This window comes from Trichechus manatus, unplaced genomic scaffold (assembly GCF_000243295.1).
Source record: "Trichechus manatus latirostris isolate Lorelei unplaced genomic scaffold, TriManLat1.0 scaffold00148, whole genome shotgun sequence".
Taxonomy (NCBI): domain Eukaryota; kingdom Metazoa; phylum Chordata; class Mammalia; order Sirenia; family Trichechidae; genus Trichechus; species Trichechus manatus.
The window spans coordinates 1758877-1785607 of NW_004444084.1; the positions used below are offsets into that span (position 1 = coordinate 1758877).

Below are 26731 nucleotides of genomic sequence, written 5' to 3' on the forward strand. Positions count from 1 at the left end.
TTCTTAGTGATGACTACCAGCATTGGGAGGGGAAAGACGCTTCACGGGAAAGGTCAGGATACCCTGGACAACGAAAGACAGTCACTTGGCCAAAAGAAACACAGATCCCCATTCTCCGCACAGACCCTGTAGCTTTGCCCTACCTAAGGCGAGCCGGGATCAGCCAGCACCACGCCCCTTCCGGCAACCGGCTTTGCACCTTGCGTCACTTCCGGCCCTGGGCGATTCGCATCCGGGTCATGCTAAGCTTCTTGCTTTCGGAGCCTGTGACTGGTGGGGGTGGTACGCTGTCCGCGTTATCTCCTCCCGAGGAGACGGAACCGCAGTGTCTACAGGCGAGGAGCCACCGCTGCCCCAGGCAGAGAAGGACAAGAAGGAGATCTGGCAGTGAGTGGCGGCCGGACTGGGCCACGCTGGTGCCGGCTGGAGACTCTGCTTCTCCGCCTGCTGCTGTTTCTGGGAACCGGGTGCCAGCGCTGAGGGGCCTCCTGTGGACAGTGACCCCCTTCCCCGGCTCCCCTGCCCGCCCTGCCGGGGAGGGCGGAAGATGCCGGTGAAGAAGAAGAGAAAATCCCCCGGGGTGGCAGCGGCGGTAGCGGAAGACGGAGGCCTCAAGAAGTGTAAAATCTCCAGGTAACACCTCCCCCCACCTCTCAAGCTTTCCTCCATCCTCCTTTGCTGGGGAGCAGTAGGAGAAGGAGGCGGGCCAGACCTTTGGGGCTCGGCGGTGAAGAGGTGAGGCCCCTCTGATCCACCTAGGTGGTAGGAGCAGAACACCGCGAGTCTCCTCTCCCGACCTCGTGTTCGCGCGTGTGTGCCTCCTCGCGCTTATGGAGGGACTGGAAGAGTCGCCCCACGTTAGAGTCTGCGTGCCCGGGGCGGGGGGTGGGGGGGTGGGACATAAGGATGCGTACGTGAATTGCGTTTTCCCCCATCCCCTACTCCTTCAGTTCCTCGCCGGCTTCTTTCCAGCTCTTGAAGTGGGTACAGATCCCCGGAAGGGCCACTTCTAGAATTTCTTCACATGGCATGTAAGAAAAGGAGCATAGCTTGAGGAATCTTGACAACTGCCTTCGGAATGGTAGAAAGGAAAATTCCCTATAATTCAAATCAAAATTTAATGGAGGGGCCCAACCCGGTCGAACCCAGCAAAAAAGGCCTTTTATATTGTAAGAGTCCCATTCTTTGGAAGTAGCAGTGCCTCCACCTGTGCCAAGTCCCTATCTATAGAGCTGGAAAGCCTCTGCATGCTCTTTATTTTCTAGCGTTCAGGACGCTGTTAGCCCTCGATATAAATATTAATAATTTGAGAGCTATTGCGCTCTGTATCCTCTTGGAGATAAAGAGGACAAAAGAGCTGTAGTTTATAGCTTATTGATAGCATATCATTGAGGCATCACAGCAACGTTGTATGCTGCAAAAGAGTCATTTCAATTTAGGTGTGAGAAGTAATTTTCTTTTTAATTTCCTTATTGAGTGTCTTTGACTATATCAGTGGTTGGCACTTAATGCGACAATTTCAGATGTTACCTTTTAAAGGAAGACAGTAGCCAGCATTGTAAGGAGGAAATAATGATAAAGCTCTCCTTAAAGAGAGATGTGTTTAAAATGTAAGGTAAAGGACTTAATTAATCAGCATTTTCCTTTTTGTAATCGACTGAACTTTTATCTTTCATTACTATGTTTTGGCAAAGGAGCCTGCGAGTATATCTTGGGCTGTTAATGTGAAAGGTGATGCTTGTTTCTTGTATTTCTTGATACTTCACGCTGGCATTTGACGTGATTATTAGCTCATATTTTTATGCAATATGCAAATTAGTTTTTCCTGTTGTAACATGTGGCCATCTTAAACGTATGATATATCAGAATTATTTAGACAGCTGCATTTTCAGATATTCAAAATGGGGTAATTTTGCCTAGTAACAAAATGCAACCAGTGGTAACATAGTAAATCAGTAATTCTTTATCTGGGCATCATTTATTTAAAAAAAAATTAATAGATTTAAAATTTTTAAGTTAACACATTAAAATAATTGGGCAGTCAGTTATTACAGCTCAGGTAATACATTACTTGATTGCAAAAGTTCTAGCATTTCTTCATCATTGTGGTAGTGTAATTGTTTGAACTCCTTGAGAAAGGTTCTTCTCAGAAGTCCATTATATCCTGGAGGCCATTTATGAATTTTCAAACTTTAATGATCAAAATATGACCTAAAAATAAACGGATTGGGATTTAATAGCTTTGGCCCAATTATTTGGACTGTTACTAAGTGTTGTAGAGTTTTGGGGGAATTTTTTTAAATCTGTGAACCCTAATTATACTCTTAGGTCCTAAATCATTTTTTATTTTAAAAATCTACTTAAGTTTGGCAGATGATAAATAACTCAATGTACAATTTGTTAATTATCAAAGTTTGCTTTGTAAGATTTTGTTTTCAAAGTGTTTGGAGTATATTTATTATATACCAAAATAATTTTTGTGAAAATCAGTATCGGGAAGAAATTTATACATTCCCAACTATTAGCCCTGCGTTGAAACCATTAGATTGAACTTCTGTGTAGCCTTTTGAAATCTGGGGAAATAATATTAGTTGATATTTTTGGAATTTGATAATGAGCAAAGTAGCTTTTAGGTTTTGTTAGCCAGAAATTCTTACAGGCTGTTGTTCTAAATTGCAGATACTTAACTTCATTTTTTTCCCTATAATACCAACTGTTTAAAAAAAATACTGTGTTTAGTTTGAATTAAAGTGGTTCATACTGAACTTAGGAGCCTTGGCACACAGTGGTTAAAGCACCCAGCTGCTAACTGAAAGGTTAGCGTTTCAAACACACCAGCCGCTCTGCCTGAGAAAGACATGGCAGTCTGTTTCCTTAAAGATTTATAGCCTTGAAAACTCTACGGGGCTTGGAAACCCTGTGCCCTATAGGGTTGCTATGAGTCGTAATCAGCTGGCAGCAGTGGGTTTGGTGGGTTTTATTTTTTTTTGAGTGCTGAACTTAGCTTCTCACTAAGAATTGAGACCTGATAAAAACCTTAGGCATTTGTGTGTTTTCTAAGCTATTGCAGATCCCAACCTCCTGCTAGACTGATAAGCGGAGAAGAACATTTTTCAAGCAAGAAGTGCCTGGCTTGGTTTTATGAGTATGCAGGTAATGAAATTAATGTAAGAAGATATCAATGATATGCTTTATAAAGTTTTTTTAGTTCATTTAACAACTTATTAATTGCAGGCGTGGTGTATGTTAGTGTTGTGTGCTGCAGTCGGGGTCAAGACTGAGAGTTGTAGGTAGGCTAAGAATTTGGTGCCTTTTGATGCTGATGTTTCTTTAAATATACAGTCTAGTGGGACAGGTGAAACTCATTTACTGTTAATAAACTTTGTAAACAGAGAGTCACAATTTACATCCGTTGGCTAAAGTAGAGTCAGTATTCTGGAAAACACAAAGTAGGTAATAAAACATTTTCTACTTTTTGGTATTTTTCTGAAATGTTTCTGAACTGGAAACTAACATTTTCCGAAACTTTTTGGGAGACATAGTAAAGATTTAAAACTCAGATAAATCATTGTGCAGTTCATTCACCTTTTTAATGGTTGTCATTCAGCCATTCAGTTCTACTAAACCTGTTGCCATCGCGTCAGTTCCGACTCATAGCAACCCTATAAATGCAATAATAAATAAGAAAGTAAACAGTGTGATAAATACTGTATTAATAGGAAGATGTACTGTGAGAGTTTATAAACTGAAAACACCAAACCCATTGCTGTCGAGTCGATTCCAACTCATAGCCACCCTGTAGGACAGAATAGAACTGCCCCATAGGGTTTCCAAGGAGCGGCTGGTAGATTTGGACTGCCGACCTTTTGGTTAGCAGCTGAGCTCTAACCACTGGGTCACCAGGGCTGCGTGAGAATTTATAGGAGGAATATATAACTGAGCCTTGGAAGAGTCGGGGAATGCTTCCTGGAGAAGCTAACTTAACTGTAAGGGGTGGAGGAAAAGCTGTAGGCCCAGAGTGGTACTGCAGCTTACAGATGAAAATCAAAACCAGGGATAAAGCTGAAGAGTTAAGCAAATACAAGAAAAAGAACACTTGTTTCCCATTTACTACTAATTTTTTCATAAACATATATAAAATTTTTTTGTTCCCTTAGAATGGTTTTCGTCTTTTGGAGTTAGTGATTTTAAAGCTTTCCCCTTCCTCCTGCATACTTTTCCTTTTTCCTTTCTCTTATGTGCCTCCCTGTTTTTTGTTCGTTTTGTTTTCTTTTTAATCACTATCATTCTCAGAGTCTTTGTTTAAAGTAAAACAGTGTAGGTAGTCATTGCCTTATATTTAGTGTTAATCAAGTTAAGGTCTGACATATGCTCTGAACTTGAACTTCAACTTGAAGCTAGCTGTATGGAAAGTGAGATTATTCGGGAGGGCAGTAACTTTGCTTTTGGGATCAGCTGAGTGATCCCAAAAGTATAATTTAAAAATTATTTAGTAACAGAATAAAGATTCTTCTAAACCAGAAAAAAAATGCTATTACTGGCATCCCAGGGCAACCACTAACCCAATTTAATGGAGGGAATTCACTTTCTTATTGACCTCCATTTAAAATGTTGACCCATTATTCAAATGCCAGTTTTACTTATATGTATGATACAGAATGAAAAGATCACTTATTTCAGTTCACTTTAGTTCACTTGTAAAGGTTACTAAATACCGTAAAAATAATTAGTAAATTTTTTTCTCTTGTATTTACTTGTTTTACCTCTCCTAGGGACTTTCCTGGAACCCTTGTGGTGCAATGGTTAAGAGCTCAGCTGGTAACCAAAAGGTTGGCAGTTTAAATCTACCAGCCGCTCCTTGGAAACCTTATGGGGCGGTTCTACTCTGTCCTTTAGGGTCACTGTGAGTCAAAATCGACTCGACAGCAATGGGTTTGGTTTGGTTTGGTTTGGTTAGGGCCTTTCCTAAGTAGTATAAAATTAGTTATAAAAATTTGCAAATAAAAGTAGTTAAATGTTTATTTTCTACATCAGCATATTTTGTGATAGCTGACATAATAATTGCTACCATTTTTCCAGGAATTGTGCTAATTATATCAGTTCTTCTTATGACCATTCTGTTAGGTAGGTGCTGTTATCCCCATTTTATAAATGACAGAACTGAGGCTTAGATTAAGTAAGTTGCCCAAGGTTATAGAGCAACAAGAGCCAAGATTCAGACCCATGTCCTTCTGACCATAGAGCCCATGCTTTTAACTAGTACTGTCTTTTAATGTTTATTTTTAACTTAAAACTTATGTACGTGCCAACTAATTTTCACTTTTAAAAAGAAAATATTGCCAGATAAGTGCATTTGAGGTAACTGATGTTCTGTCATTCATTAAATGATTCGTTCAGTAAATATTTATTGAGTACATGTGTCTCTGACACTGTATTCTGGAGATACAGTGGTGACAAAGTCAAACAAGATTTCTGTCTGCCCTTGAGGGATTTGCCTTCTAGTGGGGGAGGTAGTCAGTAAACAGGTAAGTACTCAAGTAATTACATATTTTGGGGATCTACAAAGGTAATAAATATGGTGAGGTTCAGGGGTAGAGAGTAGTGGAATACTGGAAAGTGATGGACTTTTAAATAGAATGATTAGTGATAGCTTCTTTGTAGAGGTGACTTTGGGCAGAGACCTGATTGACAGGGAGGAACCAGTTTGCCAAATAAACACTAACTGTTCCATCTTAAAATGGGATATCCCTTATTAAAAGGGAAACGATAATCGTGCCTGTTGAGATAATAGGTGTAAAGCACTGGGCTTAATCCTGGCATATAATCAGAACTCAATAGACGTTAGCTATTATTATTAAAAGAATAATAACATTACAGCATCTGATTGAGTAGTTGTGTGTTTTTACAACAATATTTCAAAATCAATAACTACTCTTATGTAGCTAATGTTGAAGGTGCTGTGTCATTGATTGAGCACACACCCCCTCCCCACCAGTATCTGCTATAAAGGAGGGGTGGTTTTAGGCCCTGCAAGTGTAACTGGGAACATATCTTTATGGTTATAATTTTTTTTTAAATCAGGAAATTAATGGTGTTTTGTTTTTCATTTAGTATTAAAAAATATCACTCAAGTTGTTATTCTAATATATAGGATGTGCATGATAAGCCTAGTGATATTTTGATCTTTCACAAGACCTCTCATTCTTGAGTGATACTTAAATTAACAAAGATTCATTAATGTACTGGGACTGTGGTAAACAAAAACATAGAAATTGAAAGAATGCTTTTAAGTTCTTATAAAAAATCAAAAATAAGGTTAGAATTGCATAGTCCTAATATAGTATCTGGTTAGTAGAATGAACAAAATCATTTCCATAGCTTTTTAAATTTAAGACTTAGGAAGTTATATTAACCTTTTCTCATTGCAAGATACTTTTGAATGCACACAAATATTTTTTTAGAGAGTAGAAACCTAGTTGCCTGAGAGAGTTAGTTAAATTTAATTCCAGAGATTTTACCCAGGAAGTAATTTTAATGGAAGGGCATGGTTCAAAAAGTATAATTAACATTATGCAGTCAGGGAAAGAACATTGGCGTAGGCATTATGCTAGTCTTAGATCTGTTACTGTTGATGTCACTTTGGGAAAGTCACTTAACATTTATAGACCTAGTTTATATAAGACCTTACATACATCTGTCTTTATGTAACCTAATTTAAGTTGATTCTAATCAAATTTTAATTAGTAATTAAAAATGTTTTTTCCCAGTTTCTAGAGGGGGCTACATTTTATGATAGTAACTGATATTTCTTGACATAGCTCTTCACCTTTCTCTTCTAACCAGTGATGACAGCTTTGAGAACAAGTCTGCTTTCTTACTGCATTAGAAAGATTTAGAACATATTTCTGTTATGCCTTAAAAACATTTTGTTTTTCTCCATTAAACTTTATTTGATTTTTATTTTTATGCAAGCCACATATTCCAAAATAGAAATGATAAGTAACAAAAGATACAAACTCAGTTATTTTTTAATAGCTTTATTGTGTGTGTTATCATTTAAAAAGTCCCCAAAATATATTAATATTAGGAAGTGAAAGTTTCTTTTAATTACCATCCCCTTCGCCTTTTAACACCTCATTGCATTGTTAGTACATATTTAAACCTGATGACATTTACCATTTTACAAAAAAAAAAAATTAAAAAAAAAAAAAAGATTTTGGTTTCAGACCATGTGCTAACTTCCTCTTGGCATCCTGGATCACATCTCAGGCAGCAAGATGTATTGATCACATACTGGATGGCTACATTGTTTTAATTAGAAAAACCCTAGAACATTGGCTTCATGTTGAGCTAGTGACCTAATGGTTATATAATAAATTGCCATCTGAGCAGCCTTAGTCTAGTCTGATTTATAAAGCTAGATTATTTTTAGCCCTTAAGAAAGGAAAGCAGGCTTCTCCTGTTTATATTTCAAGACAGTTTTTTTTTTATTGTTGTACTTTAAGTGAAAGTTTACGATTCAAGTTAGTCTCTCATACAAAAATTTATACATTGTCATGTGACCCCAATTGCTCTCCATATACCATGACAGCACACTCCTCCTTTCCACCCCTGATTTCCTGGGTGCATTCAACCAGCTCCTGACCCTCCCTGCCTTATCATCTCACCTCTGGACTGAAGCGGCCCATTTAGTCTCTTGTATCTACTTGAGCTAAGAAGCACGCTCTTCACAAGTTAATCATTTTATGTCCCATAGTCCAGTCTAATCGTTGTCTGAAGAGTTGGTCTCGGGAGTGGTTTTAGCTTTGGGTTGACAGAGAGTCTGGGGGCCATGTTTTCTGGGATTCCTCCAGTCTCAGACCGTTAAGTCTGGTCTTTTTACTAGAATTTGAGTTCTGTACCCCACTTTTCTCCTGCTGCATCAGGGACTCTCTGTTGTGTTCCCTGTCAGGATAATTGTTGGTGGTAGCTGGAAACCACCTAGTTCTTCTGGTCTCAGGCTGATGCAGTCTCTGGTTTATGTGGCCCTTTCTGTCTCTGGGGCTAATATTTTCCTTGTGTCTTTGGTGTTCTTCTTTCTCCCTTACCCCAGGTGGGGTGGGACCAATTGATGCATCTTAGCTGGCCGCTAGCTAGCTTTTAAGATCCCGGACGCCAATCATCAAAGTAGGATGCAGAACATTTTCTTAATAAACTTTGTTATGCCAATTGACCTAGATATCCCCTGAAAGCATGGTTCCCGGAACCCTACCCCTGCTACACTGTCCCTCAAAGTGTTTGATTGTATTCAGGAAACTTGTTAGCTTTGGTTTAGTCCAGTTGTGCTGACTTCCCCTGTAGTGTGTGCTGTCCTTCCCTTTACCTAAGATAATTCTTGTCAAGACAATATTTTTAAAACGCTGCAGTGGCAAACACATTTTTAGCATATTTCATATTGTTAAAAAATTTGTTTTGGTCTTAAATGCAGTCACAAAAGAGACATGGTGCTGATGTAATTATTGTGTTTGGGGAATCTGATAACATAAAATATGAGAATTGATGTATTGAGTTACATTACTAAAAGTAGGAAATAGGCTAAGTGCAGTTTGTTAATTTGAGGGCAGATAAACCAACTGAGGGATTAAACTTTTATTTCTGCTGTAGAGTGGCAACCAATACCTTGCTGTCTGTTTTAGAGCCAAGATGATAAGGAAAGTATCTCCTCCTGGAAATGGAATGTAATAATTTCCTTAAGTCATTGTTTTCATTTATATGTATATCTTTTTTCAAGAATTAAATTATATTTGAGAATATTTCAAAAGGGTAATGAATGACCTTCTGTTTTAGTAAGTAAACAAATGAATACTCTCCTTCTGCTTACTGTCTTGGCCTGTAGTATTGGCACATTCTAGTAGAATAAGAAACTCCAAACTTCTTAAGGCTCTTTATGTTCTTGTATTGCCAAAAACTTCGTTCAAAGTAGACTCTAAGTAAATTTTTTTTAATAGATAGGTTCAGGTTATTGTACAAACTGGTTATTAGTATTAATGGAGTATTATTTTACTTCTTATTTTTTTGTTTATATAATTTCATGTTGTCATGTGCGTTTCTGTTCAAAGAATACTTCAAGTTTTTAAAATTTTAAATCCTGTAAAATGTTTATACTTTTATCAAAGCTATTTCAAAATTCAAATTCAGTGATCTACAAAATGTTATAGTTTATTTATAGTTGCCTTTAGTATAAGGGCTTATGTTTTTGTTGATACTAAATTATAACAGTAAAATATGTAAATTGTTTTTATCTTGAAGGTCCTGATGAAGTTGTAGGGCCAGAAGGAATGGAAAAGTTTTGTGAAGACATTGGTGTTGAACCTGAAAATGTATGTTTTATTTCTAAACAGAATGGAATACAAGTGGGGGATAGCATATTTGTACATTTCTAAAAATTGAGACACTTTAGTCTTGTATGAAGAATTTTTTTTCTTTATGTTTAATATCATAGATTTTCATTTTAGGGTATTTTTTAATCAGTTTAAGTTGAATAGTTCTCTTTCCTGGTACAAATGTTATTTGTAATAAAATGAGAGAAATTCTACCTTCAGAAGCTGTTAGAACTTTTTTAGTTTTAAGAAGTTGTCCCATCCGAGTTTCTTTATAGTTAATAATTCCAGAGGTTGTATTCTGTAATAGTTGAAGGATGGAAGTAGTTGTATAAAAATGTTCTCCATAGTAAATATAGACATGATTATCTCTGCTGACTTTTCCCCTATCCTTTATGTTCTGTTCTTTCCAGATTATTATGTTAGTTTTAGCGTGGAAATTGGAGGCTGAAAGCATGGGATTTTTTACCAAGGAAGAATGGTTAAAGGGAATGTCTTCATTACAGTAAGAAATTTTTTTAAAAAACAAATTTGATGGCCTATTTGAAGATCTTAATTGATATTTTGTGCTTCCTAATGTCTAGGAGAAAGGTTTTACCCTTAAAATAAATCTGGTTTGGTCTATAACAATCAATTTGGGGGATTTACAAAGTTATATTATGATCTTGGCTAATAAATAGTTACTCCACTTTTCATATTCTCTAAGAAGGAACCTCAATATAGTCTTATTAAAAAGTCTTAATAAAAGTCTTATTAAAAGAACTTAACGTGGATATAGGATGTTACTCCCTAGATGGGTAAGTTAGAGGTACATGAATCAAAGGGTTGTTCAGAGGTTGTTTGAGCAATAAGGGCTTTCCTATTCTGAATATATAATTCCACTATCTGAGGGAGTTTGTTTGAGTATCCTAAGCTTTAAGGCCTCCTCTCCCCTCTTGAATTTTATACTTGATTGAAAAAAGAAATTTGGAAATAGAGTTACATGGCACTTTATGATTTCTTTTTGCGAAATGAATCTCATAAAGGACAAAAGTGAAAATGTTGTACTGCTTCCATGCAATCTTTAGCCATTTTATGAATGTATACTTTCAATTTAGGATACTGCCTTAAACATGTTCATAAATTATAGAATTGCTTTTCTATAAAAATAACTTGATTTTGACTTTCCAGAGTAAAGTCTCTTTAGTTTTTGAATCAGTTAGTAATTATATATTAATTTTATATTATGTCATATCCTAATGTTCATGCAGGATGTTACTAGTTATCAGCATTTCTAAATAGTTGGAGAAAAAGCATTAAAATATTTTTGAGGCAAAAAACTGGGGCTAATTAGCTATATGGTTTTCTGTTATGATTATGCTTTTGTTAACATAGTTAACTATTCTTCTTATTTGCCTGTCCTTAAATTTCAAAATACTGGATTTTTAAAGAAAAAAGTTTATTTGCTCATATGGCGCGTAAATTTTTATATTTCATTTTTCAGTGTCTAATACTTCATAATTTTTTTTTTTACCAGCGTTAACATATAGATATTTTATGTATATTTTCTTGAGTATATATGCACCAAACAATAGTTTCTAGGATAGAATGTAAAATCAATCCTCCTGCTTCCCTTATATATAGGTGAGGAATCTGAGATTCAGAGAGGTGAAGAAAATAGCAAAAGATGACACAGTTATTTAGTGGCAGAGCTAGGACCTAGAATCTCAGTTTCCTGATTACCAATCTAGCATACTATACTTCCTATTCTGTTGTATATAAGTTAATCTTTATAAACTAGATGGCCATTGTTATTGGTGAGGTAACTGGTTTGTAGTTGCCTACTAACCAAAAGGTTGGCAGTTCAAATCCACCCAGCATTACTGTGGAAGAAAGGCCTGGTGATCTACTTCCATGAAATTACAGCCATTGAAAACCCTATGGAATGCAGTTCTACTTTGACACACAGGAAGTCACTGTGAGTTGGAATCGACTCGATGGCAGCAGGTTTGATTATCTTTTAAAATCATACTTGCAGCTGAGACTGAATTCCGTCATTCTTCTAGGTGTTGTAATATGTCTGGTTAAAATACGTTGATTCTGAAAATCTTTGTGCTGTTTCCTACCATTTAAATAGCTTTTTGGAGAAAGATTAAGTAAAATATACAAGAGTTATGTAAAGAATATAAGCTAGCTTTTATATAGGTCAGACTGTTTTATTATAATTAATGTCAATTGTAGCGTGGCCTATTGTAAGTTTTCTTATTTGTCAATATAATTGTTTTCCATGTTACTAGTATTTTAGTTAATACGTGTATATTTTTAAATAAAAAATTCCTAACTATGTTTTTACAAAACAAGATATAGAGTCTTTGAATAACACAAATGTATAAAGTGTTTCTAATGTTTATTCTTGAATAATTAGCAGCATATGCCAATTATTAACTAGACCATTAGCAAAAATTAACTAGTCCATGAGTGTGATTATTATTAGAATATCTTCCCTATAGGGAGGTTACAGGCTATACAAAATAAAGGCAATTATTCAGCACTTAAAATTGCCCCAGAAGTTCCTGTTCCACTCATTTATGATTCCCCTGCACATCTGCCTAGCACTCTGTACTGTATAACCTTGAAACTGCTCAAATTAAACAAATCTGCTGGCTGGGAAAATAGTCTATTTTCCAGTGTGTAGATTGCCATGTGAAGTACAAAGTATCTTCTCTCAACTGGCTAAATCTTATTACTCCCTGAATCTTCTTGTGAATAACTTCCTAGGAATAAAATAGTTTGAAATTTAAACCAAGACAAAAGATCAATGTAAATTTTAATTTTTAAATTTCTAATTGTTTGGTATATAGTTTTCTATAATAAAATCATGAAATATAAAGCTTCACTTTTTCAATTTATCTTTAGTTACTCAAATTTCCTTTGTAGATTTTTCATATTTTTAGGATTTCAGTTTAACATGAGCATAATTATCGATGGTCTCCAAGTCATCTTAATATAATTATCAGTTGTTTCAAATTATTTTAGAGAACTTTGGTAGAGCTCTGCTAACGAAGAGAAGTAGTCCTGTAATTAGAACGTGTAGACTGCATTCAAGGATCATGGGGTATATAATCTGTGATTCCATAATGCTTTATAGTTTTCAGAATAGAGCAGTCCTTAATGTTTGAAGGTCATAGACTCTTGAGAGTCTTACGAAAACTATGGACCTTGTCGCCGTGAAGATGCGCGTGTAGTGCTACACACGAATTTTGCATATATTGTCATAAAGTTTATGGAGATTCCCCTTTGCCCATCTGTGGATACAAAGTTCCAAGGATACTTAAAAAAATTTTGTTCTGGCATGCCTTACTGGAATAGAGGACTTTTCTCATGTCTACTAACTGAAAGCTTGGAGTTGGAGCAAGGATGAAATACAATACTGGTGGTGAAAACTTTGAAAGGACTATACTTGATTATAATGAAAAAAGGTGCAAGAGGATAGCATTAGACAGTGGTGGCAGCTAAGCTCCCTGCCAGTAGGTTACAAGTTGTATATTTTCTGATCTCGATATTGAGCCCTGAACTTCGATCTTATTCAGAAGATTAGAGGAAATGTTCTGACTTAACTTTCTTTAGGGGAGAGAGGAATGGGAAGCATTTATACAATTTTTGGTAAAGGTGGAAGAGTGGGGTAAATGGAATGCTAATGGTATGTGTGGTGTGTGAATATCATTCATTTAGCTTTTGGGGACAAAATACTAGCTGTCATTAGCATTCCTCCTCTTCATTCCTCCCAGGATCATCATCATAAGTGCAAAATCCTTCCCTCCACACCCCTGTCACCACCCCAGTTTACAAATACCTCTAGAAGTGAACTATATTGCCCTGATTGATAAACCTGATTTAGAGGAAGTCCTAAATCCAGAACTTAGTGAATGAAATTTTTCCTGTTCCACATCAGCATGGCACAGCACATTTATTGGGACTTACTGAATAGGAAGAACTTCACTTAGATCTAATACATAAATGAGAAGAAAGTCTTTTTATTTTAAAGGTATTTAATGAAGTAGAAATTTGAAACCTTCCGGAAAACATGTAAATTAATTTTCAAGTCCTCAGTGTTATAGTTTAATCCCATTTCCTCTTATTCTATCCACAGTCACCTCGGAGAGTGGTATCAGTACATGCCACTATACTCTAAAATCTGTGTAGTTTCATTTGGTGGTTATTCAGAAAGCTATCTCTTGCTTTCCAGGGTATTCTAGTTAAGTATGCATTTCTTTTTAGGGGAAATAATCTTTCTAAACTTCCCAAGTTTTGAAGTATTCATGTTATTAACTCTTGTGAGTCTGTTTGGAGGCTAGATTAAATAAAAGAATTGCGTTGGTGTTAGTGACTGTTTGGAATATTCACTGGTCTTGCTAGGTCCGTTCGCAGTCTTTATGACATTGGTAATTAGTGTGGAGGTCTGTGCTCTTGTTTTCTCCCCCCACTCTTCTCTGAAAGGAAAACATTAATTGCAGTTACTCTTCTGGATTCTTGTTCTGTTTAAGATTATGATAGACTGTTAGGAATGGTATGAAATAATTTGGACAGAGCCACCATTTGCCTGAAATGGAACCTGTGCAAAGCATTTAACACACATATTCTCACATAATCTCTATGCTTGGCCTTTGATGTTCTTGTTACAGTCATTTTTAAAATGAGGAAACTAAGGCTGAAAGAGATTAAGTAACTTGCCTAAAGCCTCATGTCTGGAAATGGAGAAGTTGGAATTTTAACTGAACTCTGTTTGACTTGAAACTTATTTTTTCTTCCACTGTATTTGGAAAAGATTTCCTGGCTTCTTAACTCCTTAGTGACTTATCACTTTCTACTTATGTCATTAAGGATTTTGTTTAAAGTACAATTTTCTTAGTCTCATCTTTCCCTAGAAGGAAATGTGAGTTTTTTAAGTAATTAAATAAATATATCACCTACTTTTTAAAGGTTTATTTTTGGTATTCGTATTTTCATTTAGAAAATATTTTTGGAGTGCTTCTATATGACAGACCATGTGTTATGCGCTGGCACTGGTTTTCAAACTCTGGTGGTAGGGAGAGGACGAATATGTGGATGTAGGGGGGCATCCTTTCTCTTCTCTGCCGCTCCTGAACTTCGGATCTATTAGGATTCTGCATGATTTTTTGTGAAAAGGTAAGTCACGTTGCTAAAAGAAAATATGAAAAACTGCTTGAAAAAGCTACAAAGATATAGAAGATGTGGTCCCTACTTAGGGTAGTTTATGGCAGGAAGGGGAGCACATGTAAATAGATACCTAAAATTAATGCCCTACTGGCACAGTAGTTCAAGTGCTTGGCTCCTGACCAAAAGGTTGGGTTCAAACCCACCAGCCACTCCACAGGAGAATGATGTGGCAGTCTGCTTCTGTAAAGATTACAGCTTTGGAAGTGTTATGGGGCAGTTCTACTCTGTCCTGCAGGGTCGCTGTAAGTCGGAATTGGCTCAACAGCAATAGGTTTGGTTTTTTTTTTTGTTTGTTTTGGTGGTGCAGTGGTTAAGCACTCAGCTGCTAACCAGAAGGTCAGTGGTTTAAACCCACCAGCCACTGAACAGGAGAACAGTGTGGCAGTATGCTTCTGATGTAGCAGTCTGCCCCATAGCCTTGGAAACCCTATGGAGCATTCTACTCACTCCTATAGAGTCACTATGAGTCAGAATCACCTTGAGGCAATAGGTTTGGTTTTTGGTGTGGCATATTCTGAAGTAGTAAATCTAGAGATCTTAAAGATTTCATCTCCAGATTTTCAAACAGCATTACAGTAGGATTCTACCTATGATAGAAGTTAACTGTTTTTCAACTTTCATTAAAGCTTTTATTTTTTAATGTAATGAATAATTTCTGTGGTAATTAAAGCCACTTAACTGATACAGTAGGTAATAATTAACATTAAGAATATATTTTCTTGTTTGTGCATGAAGCATACTATGCACATATTCATATAAGGAGCGCTAAGGCCACTGCCAAATAAAGTAGTTCACTTTTCCAAATTTTAATTTCTGTTTCTGGCAGTATGGCAGACTAAACATGCATGTAAACCACTTTTTCTGTAAAACTTAAATGTTGAATAAAATATAAAAACATCTTTTTAAAAATGTATCTGAGTTGATTATAAATTAAGGAAAATAATGAGAGACCAGAAATGGTGAGATGATTCTGTAGGATTCTATAGAACTGGCATTTACCCTGAGGACATTTACCTAATCACTCAGGGTCTTGTTTTTAACCTGCCATGCATGTTTGGGAGAGGAGACAAATCAAAATCATGAGGCCTAAGAAGGGTGGGAATCAGATTAGAAAACCCCCACATAAAATCATTGATGCCAAACCTGCCCAGTAGGTGGAGATGTGGTTGCCTGGGCTTGGTTCTGCATATGACTGGAAGTAAGGCTCCTATCTGGGAGAACTCCTAATCACAAGCTCTCTATCATGCAAATTTAGGGCTAGAATTCACTGTTGTGTGGCCCACATCAAAATGTACTTTAGAGTTGTCTCAAATAAATAGGGCTCCCGTGTGTGTAGTGACAGCAGTTTCTCTGTAGAGGCATGCACTTTAAACAGAAGCTTAGCTTCTTCAGAAAAAGGTTTAGTGATCAACAGTACACAGTCAAAAAAAAGTCACTGAACTTACTGGCAAATAAATCTTTAAGTATCATAATCTTAATATATATATTTGATTTGATATGTTCAAAGAAAAGGGAATAGACTCAGATTATCAGATTTAAAGTAACAGTTAAATTTCTAGAAGTAAAAAATGTAACATTAAAAAAACTCTGGTTGAATTAGAAAGGAGATAGATGTAGTTGAAGTAGGAATCAGTGACCTACAGTATCTGAGAAGATTAGTGCAGAGAAACAAAAGAAAAATAGGACTGAAAGACCTGGGAGGTTAAGTTGAAACAGTTCTATAAACATCTTAACTGAACTTTCAGAAGAGAATAGTAAAGAGGGAATATTGGAAGAGAAAATAGCTGAGAAATCTCCAGAATGGTTGAGATCTACTAATTCTCAGACTCAAATCCCAAGCATGGTAAATAAGAGGAAATTTTAAACTTAGGCAGAGTGATAGCAGAAAACTAAAGTCCAAAAGAAAATTGTGATAATAACTAGAGAATGAAGAAATAATACAGAAATATTAAGTAAACATGTGACTTTTCCACACAGACAGTAAAAGCCAAAGAACAATAATGTCTTCAAAGTTCTGAGAGAAAACAGTTAATTTAGAATTGTATATCTAGAGAATGAGTCAAGAATAAGGAGGGAATTTAAGATATTCTGATATAGAATGAAAACCAAAGTTTACTGTCATCTCACTAAGGAGTTTCTATAGGATATATTTCAAGAAGAACAATAATGAGTAGTTTAAGGGAATTGAAAAAACTAATTGATCGGCAATAACATGTAAGTTGGGAAGAGAATGTTTAAGGTAAAAGCATTAAACAGTATAGTTTGGGTGGAGAGTAAATATATTTGCTTTAGACTTTAAGGTGGAATATTTAGGGAACCACTGAAAAGATAAATACAGAATCTAGGATCTATATCCCATTTTAGTGGAGTGGAATTAGGAAAAAAGCCCAGAAGTCAAAAAAGGAGACTGTAAACAACAGAGATGAGCTGACTAGAAAAAACAAAATACAGAAAATAATCTAAATACTATTCCTGTCAATAATCACAGTCTTAGTAGATAGACTGAACTTTTCCATTCAGAAATACATTGTCTGTTTCCTTGGAATTCCTAGAGAACTATTTCACAGTTGTTCCTTCAACTTTCAACACCTTCCACATACTTTTGGTTAATGACTTATACTTCACTGAGAAAATAGAAGCAATCAAGAGAATTTCCACATGTTGTTACCATCGGTTATTTTGATCTACTGTATTTGTACCCATCTGCTTTTCTTTTCTGTGTGTTCACTATGTACATGCTTCTAAGACTAACCTCTGTGTAGAAGATCGTATCCTCTCTCACCTACTCAGGGATGTTGCTTCAGCAGTAGTCCACCTTCTTTCCCGCATTATTGAATTTTTGTATTTTTCAGATCATGCTTGTTAGCATACAAATATACTGTTACTTCCTTTTTTAAAAATTAAAATTTTTTTGGAAATAATTATAGATACACATACAGTTTTAAGAAATAGATCTCATGTACCCTTTTCCCAGTTTCTGCCAATGATAACATCTTTCAAAACTGTAGTACAGTATCACAACAAGGATGTTAAGATTGATACAGTCAAGATACAGCGTATTTCCATCACCACAGGAGCTCTGACATTGTCCTTTTATAGCCACACTCACCCGCTCCTTGATCCCTGGCAAGCACTCATCTCTTCTTCATTTCTATAATTTTGTCATTTCAAGAATGTTATGTCATTGAGCATAGTTCTGTGACATCTAGGTTTTTGCATTTACCAATAGTTTGTTCCTTTTTACTGCTGAGTAGTATTCCATGGTATGGGTGTACGTGCTACAGCTCGTATAACTGTTCACTTGTTGAGGGACACCTGGGTTGTTCCCAGTTTTTGGCTATTACAAATAAAGCTGCTATAGACATTTGCATACAGGTTTTTTGTGTGAACATAACTTTTGATTCTCTGGGTTAAATGCTCAGGGATGCAGTTACAGGGTGTGTTTAGTTTTTTTTTTAAACTGCTAACCTGTTTTCCAGAGTGGCTGTACCATTTTACATTCCCTCCAGCACTGTATGAGTGATCAAGTTTATCTGCATTCTTGCCTGTGTTTGATGTTGTCACTATTATTTATTTCAGCCATTCTAGTAGTTGTATAGTAGTATATCCCTGTGGTGTAAATTTGCCTTTTCCTAACAGTTAATAATGTTGAACATATTTTCATGTGCTTATTTGCCATTTGTATACCATCTTCGGTGGAATATCTCTCCTTGGATTGCTTTTTTATTATTATTATTGTTGAGTTTTGAGAGTTCTCTATTCTAGGTATGAGTCTTTTATCGAAAATGTGGTTTGCAAATATTTTCTTCTACTTAGTGACTTATCTTTTCATCCTCTTAAGTCTTTTGCAAAGCAAACATTTTTAAGTTTTATGAAGTCCAATTTATCAGTTTTTCCTTTTGGTGTCAAGTCTAAGAATTTTTAACCTAGCCCTAGATCCCAAAGAGTTTGTCTTGTTTTTTGCTAGTTTTATATTTTTACATTTTATGTTTTAGTCAGTGATACATTTCAAGTTAATTTCTGTATAAGGCGTGAGGCGTAGGTCGAGGTTCATGTCTTTGCTTATGAATGTCTACTTGCTCCAGCACAATTTATTGAAAAGGCTCTCTTTTCTTCCACTGAATTGCTTTTGTACCTTTTTCACAAATCATTTAGGCATATTTATGTGGATCTGTTTCAAGGTTCTCTATTCCATTGAACTATCTGTCTTAACCTTCCACCAGTATCACACAGTCTGGATTACTATAGCTGTGTAATGTGTCTTGAAATCAGATAGACTGCTGCTTTTTTTACAAGATTGTTTTAATCTAGTTCCTTTACTTTTCCATATAAATTTTAGAGAATATCTTGTCTGTATCTACAAAGAAACAGAAAAAAAGCTTGCTAAGATTTTGGTTAAACTGCACATGAATTTTGGAAAGAATTAACGTCTTTACTTTTTTGAGTCTTCCAATCTATGATATGTATCTCCATTTATTTAGATTTTCTTTGATGTCTTTCATCACCTTTGTATAGTTATCAGCATACAAGTCCTGTAGATGTTTTGTTAGAATTACATCTGAGTATTTCTTTCTTTCCTTTTTTTTTTAAAAGAGCCCTGGTGGTGCGGTGGTTAAGCACTTGGCTGCTAAACAGAAAGGTCGGCGGTTTGAACCCACCAGCGGCAGTTCCACGGGAGAAAGATGCGGCAATCTGCTTCCGTAAAAATTGCAGCCTTGGAAACCCTATGGGACAGTTCTACTCTGTCCTGTAGCATCATTATGAGTTAGAATTGACTTGAAAGCAATGGGTTACTTCATTTTTATTTTAAGCCACTGTAAACAGCATTGTATTTGTACTTTCAGCATCCACATGTTCAAGCTAGTATATAGAAATATAATTGATATTTGTACGTTTATCTTGTATTATGTGACCTTGCTGAACTCATTTAGTTTTACGAAGTTTGTTTTGTGTATTCCTTGGGTTTTTGTATATACACAATTTGTGCCACATTATGAAAGGCTTTATCTGCCTTGCTTCTCCTAAAGAGTGGGATTTATCATCCCAGTGAGAATCAGAGAGCTAGTAAAGATTTTTGAGTATTCCATTTAGCTGCTTGTATTTAATGTCTTATCTTTAGAAGTAATGTGTATAATTTATTGTTGTTTGCATTCCTTTGCATATGTACCTTATTTGGAGTTAGGTGCTTCCACTGATTTACTTTGACTTTTGTTCACTAAAAAATGTGGTATCTGGATTTATGACTCAACTGCTAATACGGTGTATTAATTTCCTGTGTTAAATCTTAAACTTTTAAAACCACTCATGGCAAATCTTTTTCACTAAGCTGTTGCCTAAAGAACTTTCAAAGAAATATGTGACAGAAGCTTGATTAATTTCATTTGCTTTGCTATTAGTTTTGTATGTGGTAAGAGCACATTTGTATACATGTGTTTTTAAAGATAATTTGTGATTTTATTGGAGTCTTTTAGTTGGTTGGTTTGTTGAGTTGGTTGAGTTTTTTTTTTTTTTTTTAAATTAGTAGGTACAATGCAACAGAATTTTAAACCTAAATTAACTTGGTAAATGCTCCCATTTTTTTCCTCAGCACATTCCTTTTAACCCCTAAAGATATCTTTAATTTTCTTGATTATGTAATTTGTTTGATTTTTATTTAAGGTGTGACTGCACAGAAAAGTTGCAGAACAAATTTGACTTTTTGCGCTCACAGTTGAATGACATTTCATCGTTTAAGAATATCTACAGATATGCCTTTGATTTTGCAAGGGTAGGTGCAATTTCCATGTTTAGTAATTTTAATATTCTTTCATCTTGAGTCCATACTTAGGAAAGTTTTTTGATCTACATTTTAGGATAAAGATCAGAGAAGCCTTGATATTGATACTGCTAAATCTATGTTAGCTCTTCTGCTTGGGAGGACTTGGCCACTGTTTTCAGTATTTTACCAATACCTGGAGGTATGTATGTTTGTTTGTTTTTATCTTGAAAATATTATTTCCAACCTTAATCTAATTGAAAACATACCTTTGAGGAAAAACAGATTTGTAACACTGCTTTTTTTCTCCATCTGCTTGAGTAGTGTGAAAAGTCTGTCAGTATTAAGTACTTTCTAGATATTTTCAGTGTGCACATATCTGCTTTTATTTTTGGAAATGAGTGCATGTGCCATTAATAAATTCTGTGCATATTTTTATGCATCCCTCCAAAATAGGCCTACAAAATTATACATTTTAGTGCAGACATTCTTCATGCAAAATTAAGTTTCTCAGGATTTTGGCAAGAGAGAATTGATAACTGCTGCACAAATGTTGTACTTCTAAATCTGATTTATTTCTGTTACACAGGGTTTTAAGCTGAAATCTACCTAAGAGAACCAATTGTAGTAATAAAACTTTGCTTTTTTACTTAGGCTCAACCTAAAGCAATAGAATAAAACTTTTATTATTTTTTGCCCACAAATAGGAGAACCGTCTATAATAGTAAACTTAAATGTACTGATTACTTAAAAAGGTACGTATGCTGACTTTAAGAAGCAGCTTTTCTTTTAGAAGGTTTATTATAGCACCTGTTATAGGCAGTGGTTCTAAGAAAATGCTGTCTTTTTTTCCATTGCTTGCTTTGTCTAATTTTCTGTTTTTGTGCCTTTTCGTTTTTTGTACATAGTTCTCACCATTTTTTGAATACAGATGCTTTTTGCTTTGAAAACAATTTCTCATAAAGCTGGTTGTTCATCATAGCAGTTTTCCCAGGGTGGTTTGTGTAAAGCTTGTGATAAGAGATAATGGTATTGAAAACAACCTAATACGAATGAGTTTTATGCACCCTTATAATAAGTCCAATAAAGTAGATACTTTTGATGGATGGTATTTTTTCTCCTCCTATTAGTAGTTCTGGGCAAAAGAAAATTTAACTAATTGAAAGAATATTCCCCTCTAAGGAGAGTTGAGGGAAAGTGAATTAAATGTTTTTTAAACACTTGTTATGTGCAAGGTGCTTGACATACTTTTTTTTTTTTCCCATCTTTATGACACCATTTTGAGTTAAATTTTATTCCCATTTAGCAAATGAATTCTCTTAGTTAAAATAACTTTCTGAAGGTCACTCAAGCAAGTGGCAGAGCTGGGATTTGAACCCAAGCTTATATAGTATTTCCACTACCTCCAAAGATGCCAACTTCAAAAACAATAAATCTCATGCAAAGAAATGAATTACTGGGAAGCAGCACAAGGGAACTTTCTGAGTGTGGGTAATATTCTGTATGTTGATCTTGGTGGTTACACAGTTAAATACATAATGTAAAGATACAATGAGCTTTACCCTTAAGATGAATACCTTTGATGTACTTTTTATTCCTCAAAAATGAAAGAAAAAGGAAAAAGTGAATTGGATAATATTGACTTGTAAATACCCTGAGAATGTTCTTAAAAGCACACACAAATAATTAAAAGAGGAATAAATGTTTTAGGAAAGACTGAATGACCCCAAAAAACGTTACAGATAGATTTATTGAAATCAAGGCCTAATATAATGTCTTTTTATAAACCACATATTTTGTCATTTTCCATAGCAATCAAAGTATCGTGTTATGAACAAAGATCAGTGGTACAATGTGTTAGAATTCAGCAGAACGGTCCATGCAGATCTTAGTAACTATGATGAAGATGGTGCTTGTAAGTATAGTGTAATGTTTTTCTATGAAAATAAAATTCCTAAAAATGTTAAATGAGAGTATGTATTTGTGTAGCATTAGCATAAACATTTTAAACTTCCTAACAGTAACTTCCATTATTTTAATAATATAGGAGAGAGTGGTAAAGAGAGAGCTTAGACTAATATTATAAAATCTCTGTTGGTAAATGAAGTGTTTTCAATTCCTTGGTAACCAAGCATCGCAGCTGAACACTACATTATAATTTCTGCATCTAGAAGCTAAAATCCTGCTTTGCTCCTTCCTTTTCTGGCATTTTTCTATGGAAGAAAACCACAGTTGTGATTTTGGAAATATAAAAGCACAACACAGTAGAAAAAGTTTTAGTTAATATAGTAGTTAGTACCCTTTCACAGTGTAGCAGATACTGCCAAAATAACTTCTCTCTGAAAGTTATAAAATGGTTCTGAGTAAACAGTGAAATATTTTCAGTCCTTCAAATTAAAGTATCTGTCCTTATGCTTCAGTGAAAAAGCTAGAATGCTGTAAAACAGATCTTGGAAGCAATAATGAAAGAATTAGGTATGCCATATTAATTCTCTACAACTATAAATTGCTTTAGTTCCCACTACCATGTGTTACTTTAATGTTCAGAATGGCAAAAACGTATGTTCCTGTAAATGTACACTGAAATTATGGATTTATTTCTGTGACATCGAAGAAATAAAATACTGAAGGAGGAATAACTTGATTTCTGCACGAATATTTTCTGCCCTGCCCCTACAAGATGGTATAAAATTTAGTAACATTTTAAAGAAATAATACTTTGCAGCCATAAACTGGCAGTCCAAGGGCCATATACGGCCTGCAAGATGTGTGTTCGTAAGTTTTGAGCCAACATTTGAAAGTGGAGATTTTGTATAAAAATACATCTTCCAGCTTTGTTTGAAAAAATGTGACAAAACTGCACCTTTATTCCTTCATAGGAATCAGAGGCTGGAATCAAGTAGTGGCTGTCGCCTTACATTGGACTTATTTTACAGTTTGCTGATCTGCAGGATGCTAACGCCTGGGCTCTTGTCCGTTGCCATCTGTTATTGTGCTTGCTCTGCTGTTTTTCTTACAGTAGAGAAGTATGTCTGTCAAAAGCAAGAGAGACACCAGAGTGTGCTTCAAGAAACATAGGTCAAGCATATTTCTTTGTGGCAATGAACTTTCCTACATTTAAAAAAAATAAACACTGGGCTCATTTAAATTACCTGTCTGGCTTCTGTAGGTATATGGGTTTGGACCCCTGCATTATACAAATATATTTTTTAGAATAGTTCTTACTTTATTATCACGTATTCATTAGGCACTTGCTTTGTGTTCAGTTTTGTACTAGGCCCAGTTACTGGATCAAAATAAGTCTGATATAGCCAGTCCTCCTCAACAAGCTTACACACTTCTTAGGGAGGTGACAAAGAATATGACCTTTAAACACTTTTTAGAATGTTATAATTAAATGGCAGAATACTATGGACAGTTAGAAAAAGGGAAAGGGCAGTTGTTGGCTCAGTTATTGGAGGGTTCATCAAACACACCTTGAGAACAAAGTTATTACAAACATCCATTATGGAAAGTCCCATATGTCTTTAAGGGCCGAAAGAAAAGGCTAAGAAAACACTGTTAAGCCGAATACCTGAAGAAGGGCAGGGTCAGTCTCTGTCATTGCAGAGCTCGTGGAGAGTTTGGTTTGTAGTTGGAGAGATGAGTTCATTGAAATATAACAAAAAATATTTCTTTATTTCTAGGGCCTGTTCTTCTCGATGAATTTGTTGAGTGGCAAAAAGTCCGTCAAGCATCATAGCAAGAGCTGTTGTGAAGAAAATGCAAACCTTTTGATTCCCAGATGTATACAAACTAACGAGATGAGGGGAAAAAATCCAGAGGGTGCATTTTCATTCATATGAAAGACTTCTCATAGTACTTTTTATCCTTTTTTTTAAAGGAAGTTTTCTTGTTACATGTGATGGGCATTGAGCCACACCTCTTCTGAGACTGAATATTGAAGTTTTGTTTTGAGTTATATCATTTATTTCAGAACAATAAAGATTCAGATTTGTGACAAAGGCCTTAAAGTGAAGATGTCCCTTGAGTGTCAGAGTGGTATTTATTTTTGTAAATTTGAATTATTGAATTTTTGAGGTTCTAACTCATCATGAATTTGTGGAACTTTTAAGATTTTAAATACTCTTAACATTTGGCAATGTAGTTTGCTGGTGGTATGGCTCGTTACCTTCATCTCTGCACAGTTAGGAAGAATAATTATTGGCCTTGACTCCTGGAATAGTGATTTTCTGATGCAGCTAATCGAAAGTTTTTCTGGATATTGGAAGTGTTCCAACTTTCAGCTTGAAGTTTCTGTAAAAGCTGCTGAGGTCATATGCACATATAGTTGTCTTATCTGAAATTGGAAAGATTATGTCCAGTTATTTTTTGTTTGTTTGTTTTCTTACCATTAAATGGTATTGTCAATAAGCTTAAATCAGCATTGCAAATGTATGTTCTTAATGTGAATTTTAAGTTTTCTGTGTTTCCGTCAGTTAGAAAGTTCCATTTTTATTTGAGAGGGCAAGGTTATTAATGGTCTCAAAATCATTCAGCCTCGAGAGAATAGGGCCCATATTGAACTTGAATCATCGTCATTATTGTTGTTGTGAGTGGCATACTAATGATCTTTTTTTTTTAACTGTCATTTTGTGATTTAGGGAGTTCTATCAAGAGGACTTTTTTTTCCCCCCTTAAAGATAACCTTAACTCTGATCTTGTGGATTTAGTTAGGATGTATTTAGTAAAAGAAGGTGATCTTAATAAGGAATTGTGAGAGCATTCTGGATGTAATTGTGTACAACTCAAGGATGCCGTTTACTTTGGTGTAGTAATCACAGTATTAATCATCACAGTTTTCTGCCTGATGGCAATAAGTGTCTTTAGGAAAGGGCAGCTTTTTCTAATTCTTTCTGGATTAGCAACAAGGCTGTTTGTACATTCCTTTTTAAACCATCCAATATCCCAGTGATACGAACGCTTTGTTCACATTCACAGTCCAGCCACAACCTCAGTAATATTCCAGGTTTCATTGTATGAGTGGAGAAAAGTAAATAGATTATTTTTCCATAATAAGGAAAATCTGTCGTTCTTAGTGTAAGAATTAATTTTTGATGGCGAATTTGTTTAATGAGTGAGTTTTGGTATTGATTCCATAAGAGATAATGCATTTTAAAGTTTTTTATTGTTTATTTTCTGGTTAATGAGCTGGGAGAAAATGATTGCCAATGTTTTAATTACCTTCTTAGTGGAATTACTTTGTACAGCTTTGTAAAACACTGACATAATAGTGGAAAAGAAATTTTTTCCTGTATGTCTTATAGATAAAATTTTCCTGGAATGTTTCTATTAAGTAGTAGAATCACTGAATTATTAGAACTGAGCATACCAACAGTATTACGAGTAGCATCATGACTGATGTTTTAATATCAGATATATTGTTTGAAAACATTGAAATTTTTAGACCTTTGAATCTTCTCTCCACGGAAAAAATTGAAGAATAGTGTCATTTTTGTTTAATTACAAAACATATAATTTAAGTGAAATCTTGCCAAGTGTCGATTTATAGTTTGAACATAGTTGTAATCTTTGTCATCTTTGTTATTTGATTAAAATACCAATATACCAGTTGCCACTGAATTGATTCTGACTCATGGCAACCCCATGTGTGTCAGAATAGAACTGTGCTTCATAGGGTTTTCGATTGTTGGTTTTTCGGAAGTAGATCACCAGTCCTTTCTTCCCAGGCGCCTTCTTTGTAGACCCTGGGTTAACGATGAGCGCTGAATGCACGTTAACCCAGGGTGTCTACTGAAAACTTGTAAATAACCTTTACAAAAATAAAATAAATGAAAATATTTACTTTGCTTACTTATCTAAAGATTCCTTTAAGCTTTTGAGTGGGAAACTCCCAGTCCACGCTTCCTCTACTCTCTTATTTCTATCTGTTTCTCTTACCTCCTTAGTATCATAACATTCACCTGGTTTGGAGGCAAATTTATTCTCCCTCATTTGTCAGGTGGATGTGGGCTGTGTCTCTGTGTGTCTTTCTTAATTTATATTTGAACAGCCTTTAATTTATGTACTGGGCAACTGTTATGGTCAAGAGTTAAGTAGTATAAGCAAAGAGGACAGTATTAAGGAGCCTGCAGTATAAAAAAGAAGTCTCTTAACTGTTGCGGCTCCTCTTGACTAGCTAGCTTTAAGTGCCTTCCCAGGAGTCCTGTTCTAAAGATTTTGGAATTTCCTTTGTACAGGATGAAATACTCTGGTGCTTTATAGCATGGAAATGACTTGTTTGTTATAGAATAGCATACAAGTATACTACTACTGGAAGAAAGTAGAGCCAGTTACTGATTCTCAACTATGGGAGGATAGACAGGTTGCCCCCCCCCCCCACTCCCCTCCCCTCTACTCC

The 26731-nt window shown here is 35.4% G+C and overlaps 1 protein-coding gene across 2 annotated transcripts; it reads left to right on the forward strand.

Moving 5' to 3' along the window:
* Window positions 1-234: 234 nt before the first annotated feature.
* Window positions 235-26679, forward strand: DCUN1D5 (defective in cullin neddylation 1 domain containing 5). Of its 2 annotated transcripts, XM_004385854.2 has the most exons (8): window positions 235-633; window positions 3062-3153; window positions 9289-9359; window positions 9773-9864; window positions 20235-20343; window positions 20429-20533; window positions 22144-22246; window positions 24018-26679. In XM_004385854.2, exons 1-8 carry the CDS (start codon window positions 548-550, stop codon window positions 24071-24073), a joined length of 714 nt encoding a protein of 237 aa, XP_004385911.1. In that variant the 5' UTR covers window positions 235-547; the 3' UTR covers window positions 24074-26679. The 2 variants fall into 2 exon arrangements, with proteins under 2 accessions (XP_004385911.1, XP_023595893.1); XM_023740125.1 differs by lacking the exon at window positions 3062-3153.
* Window positions 26680-26731: the final 52 nt, after the last annotated feature.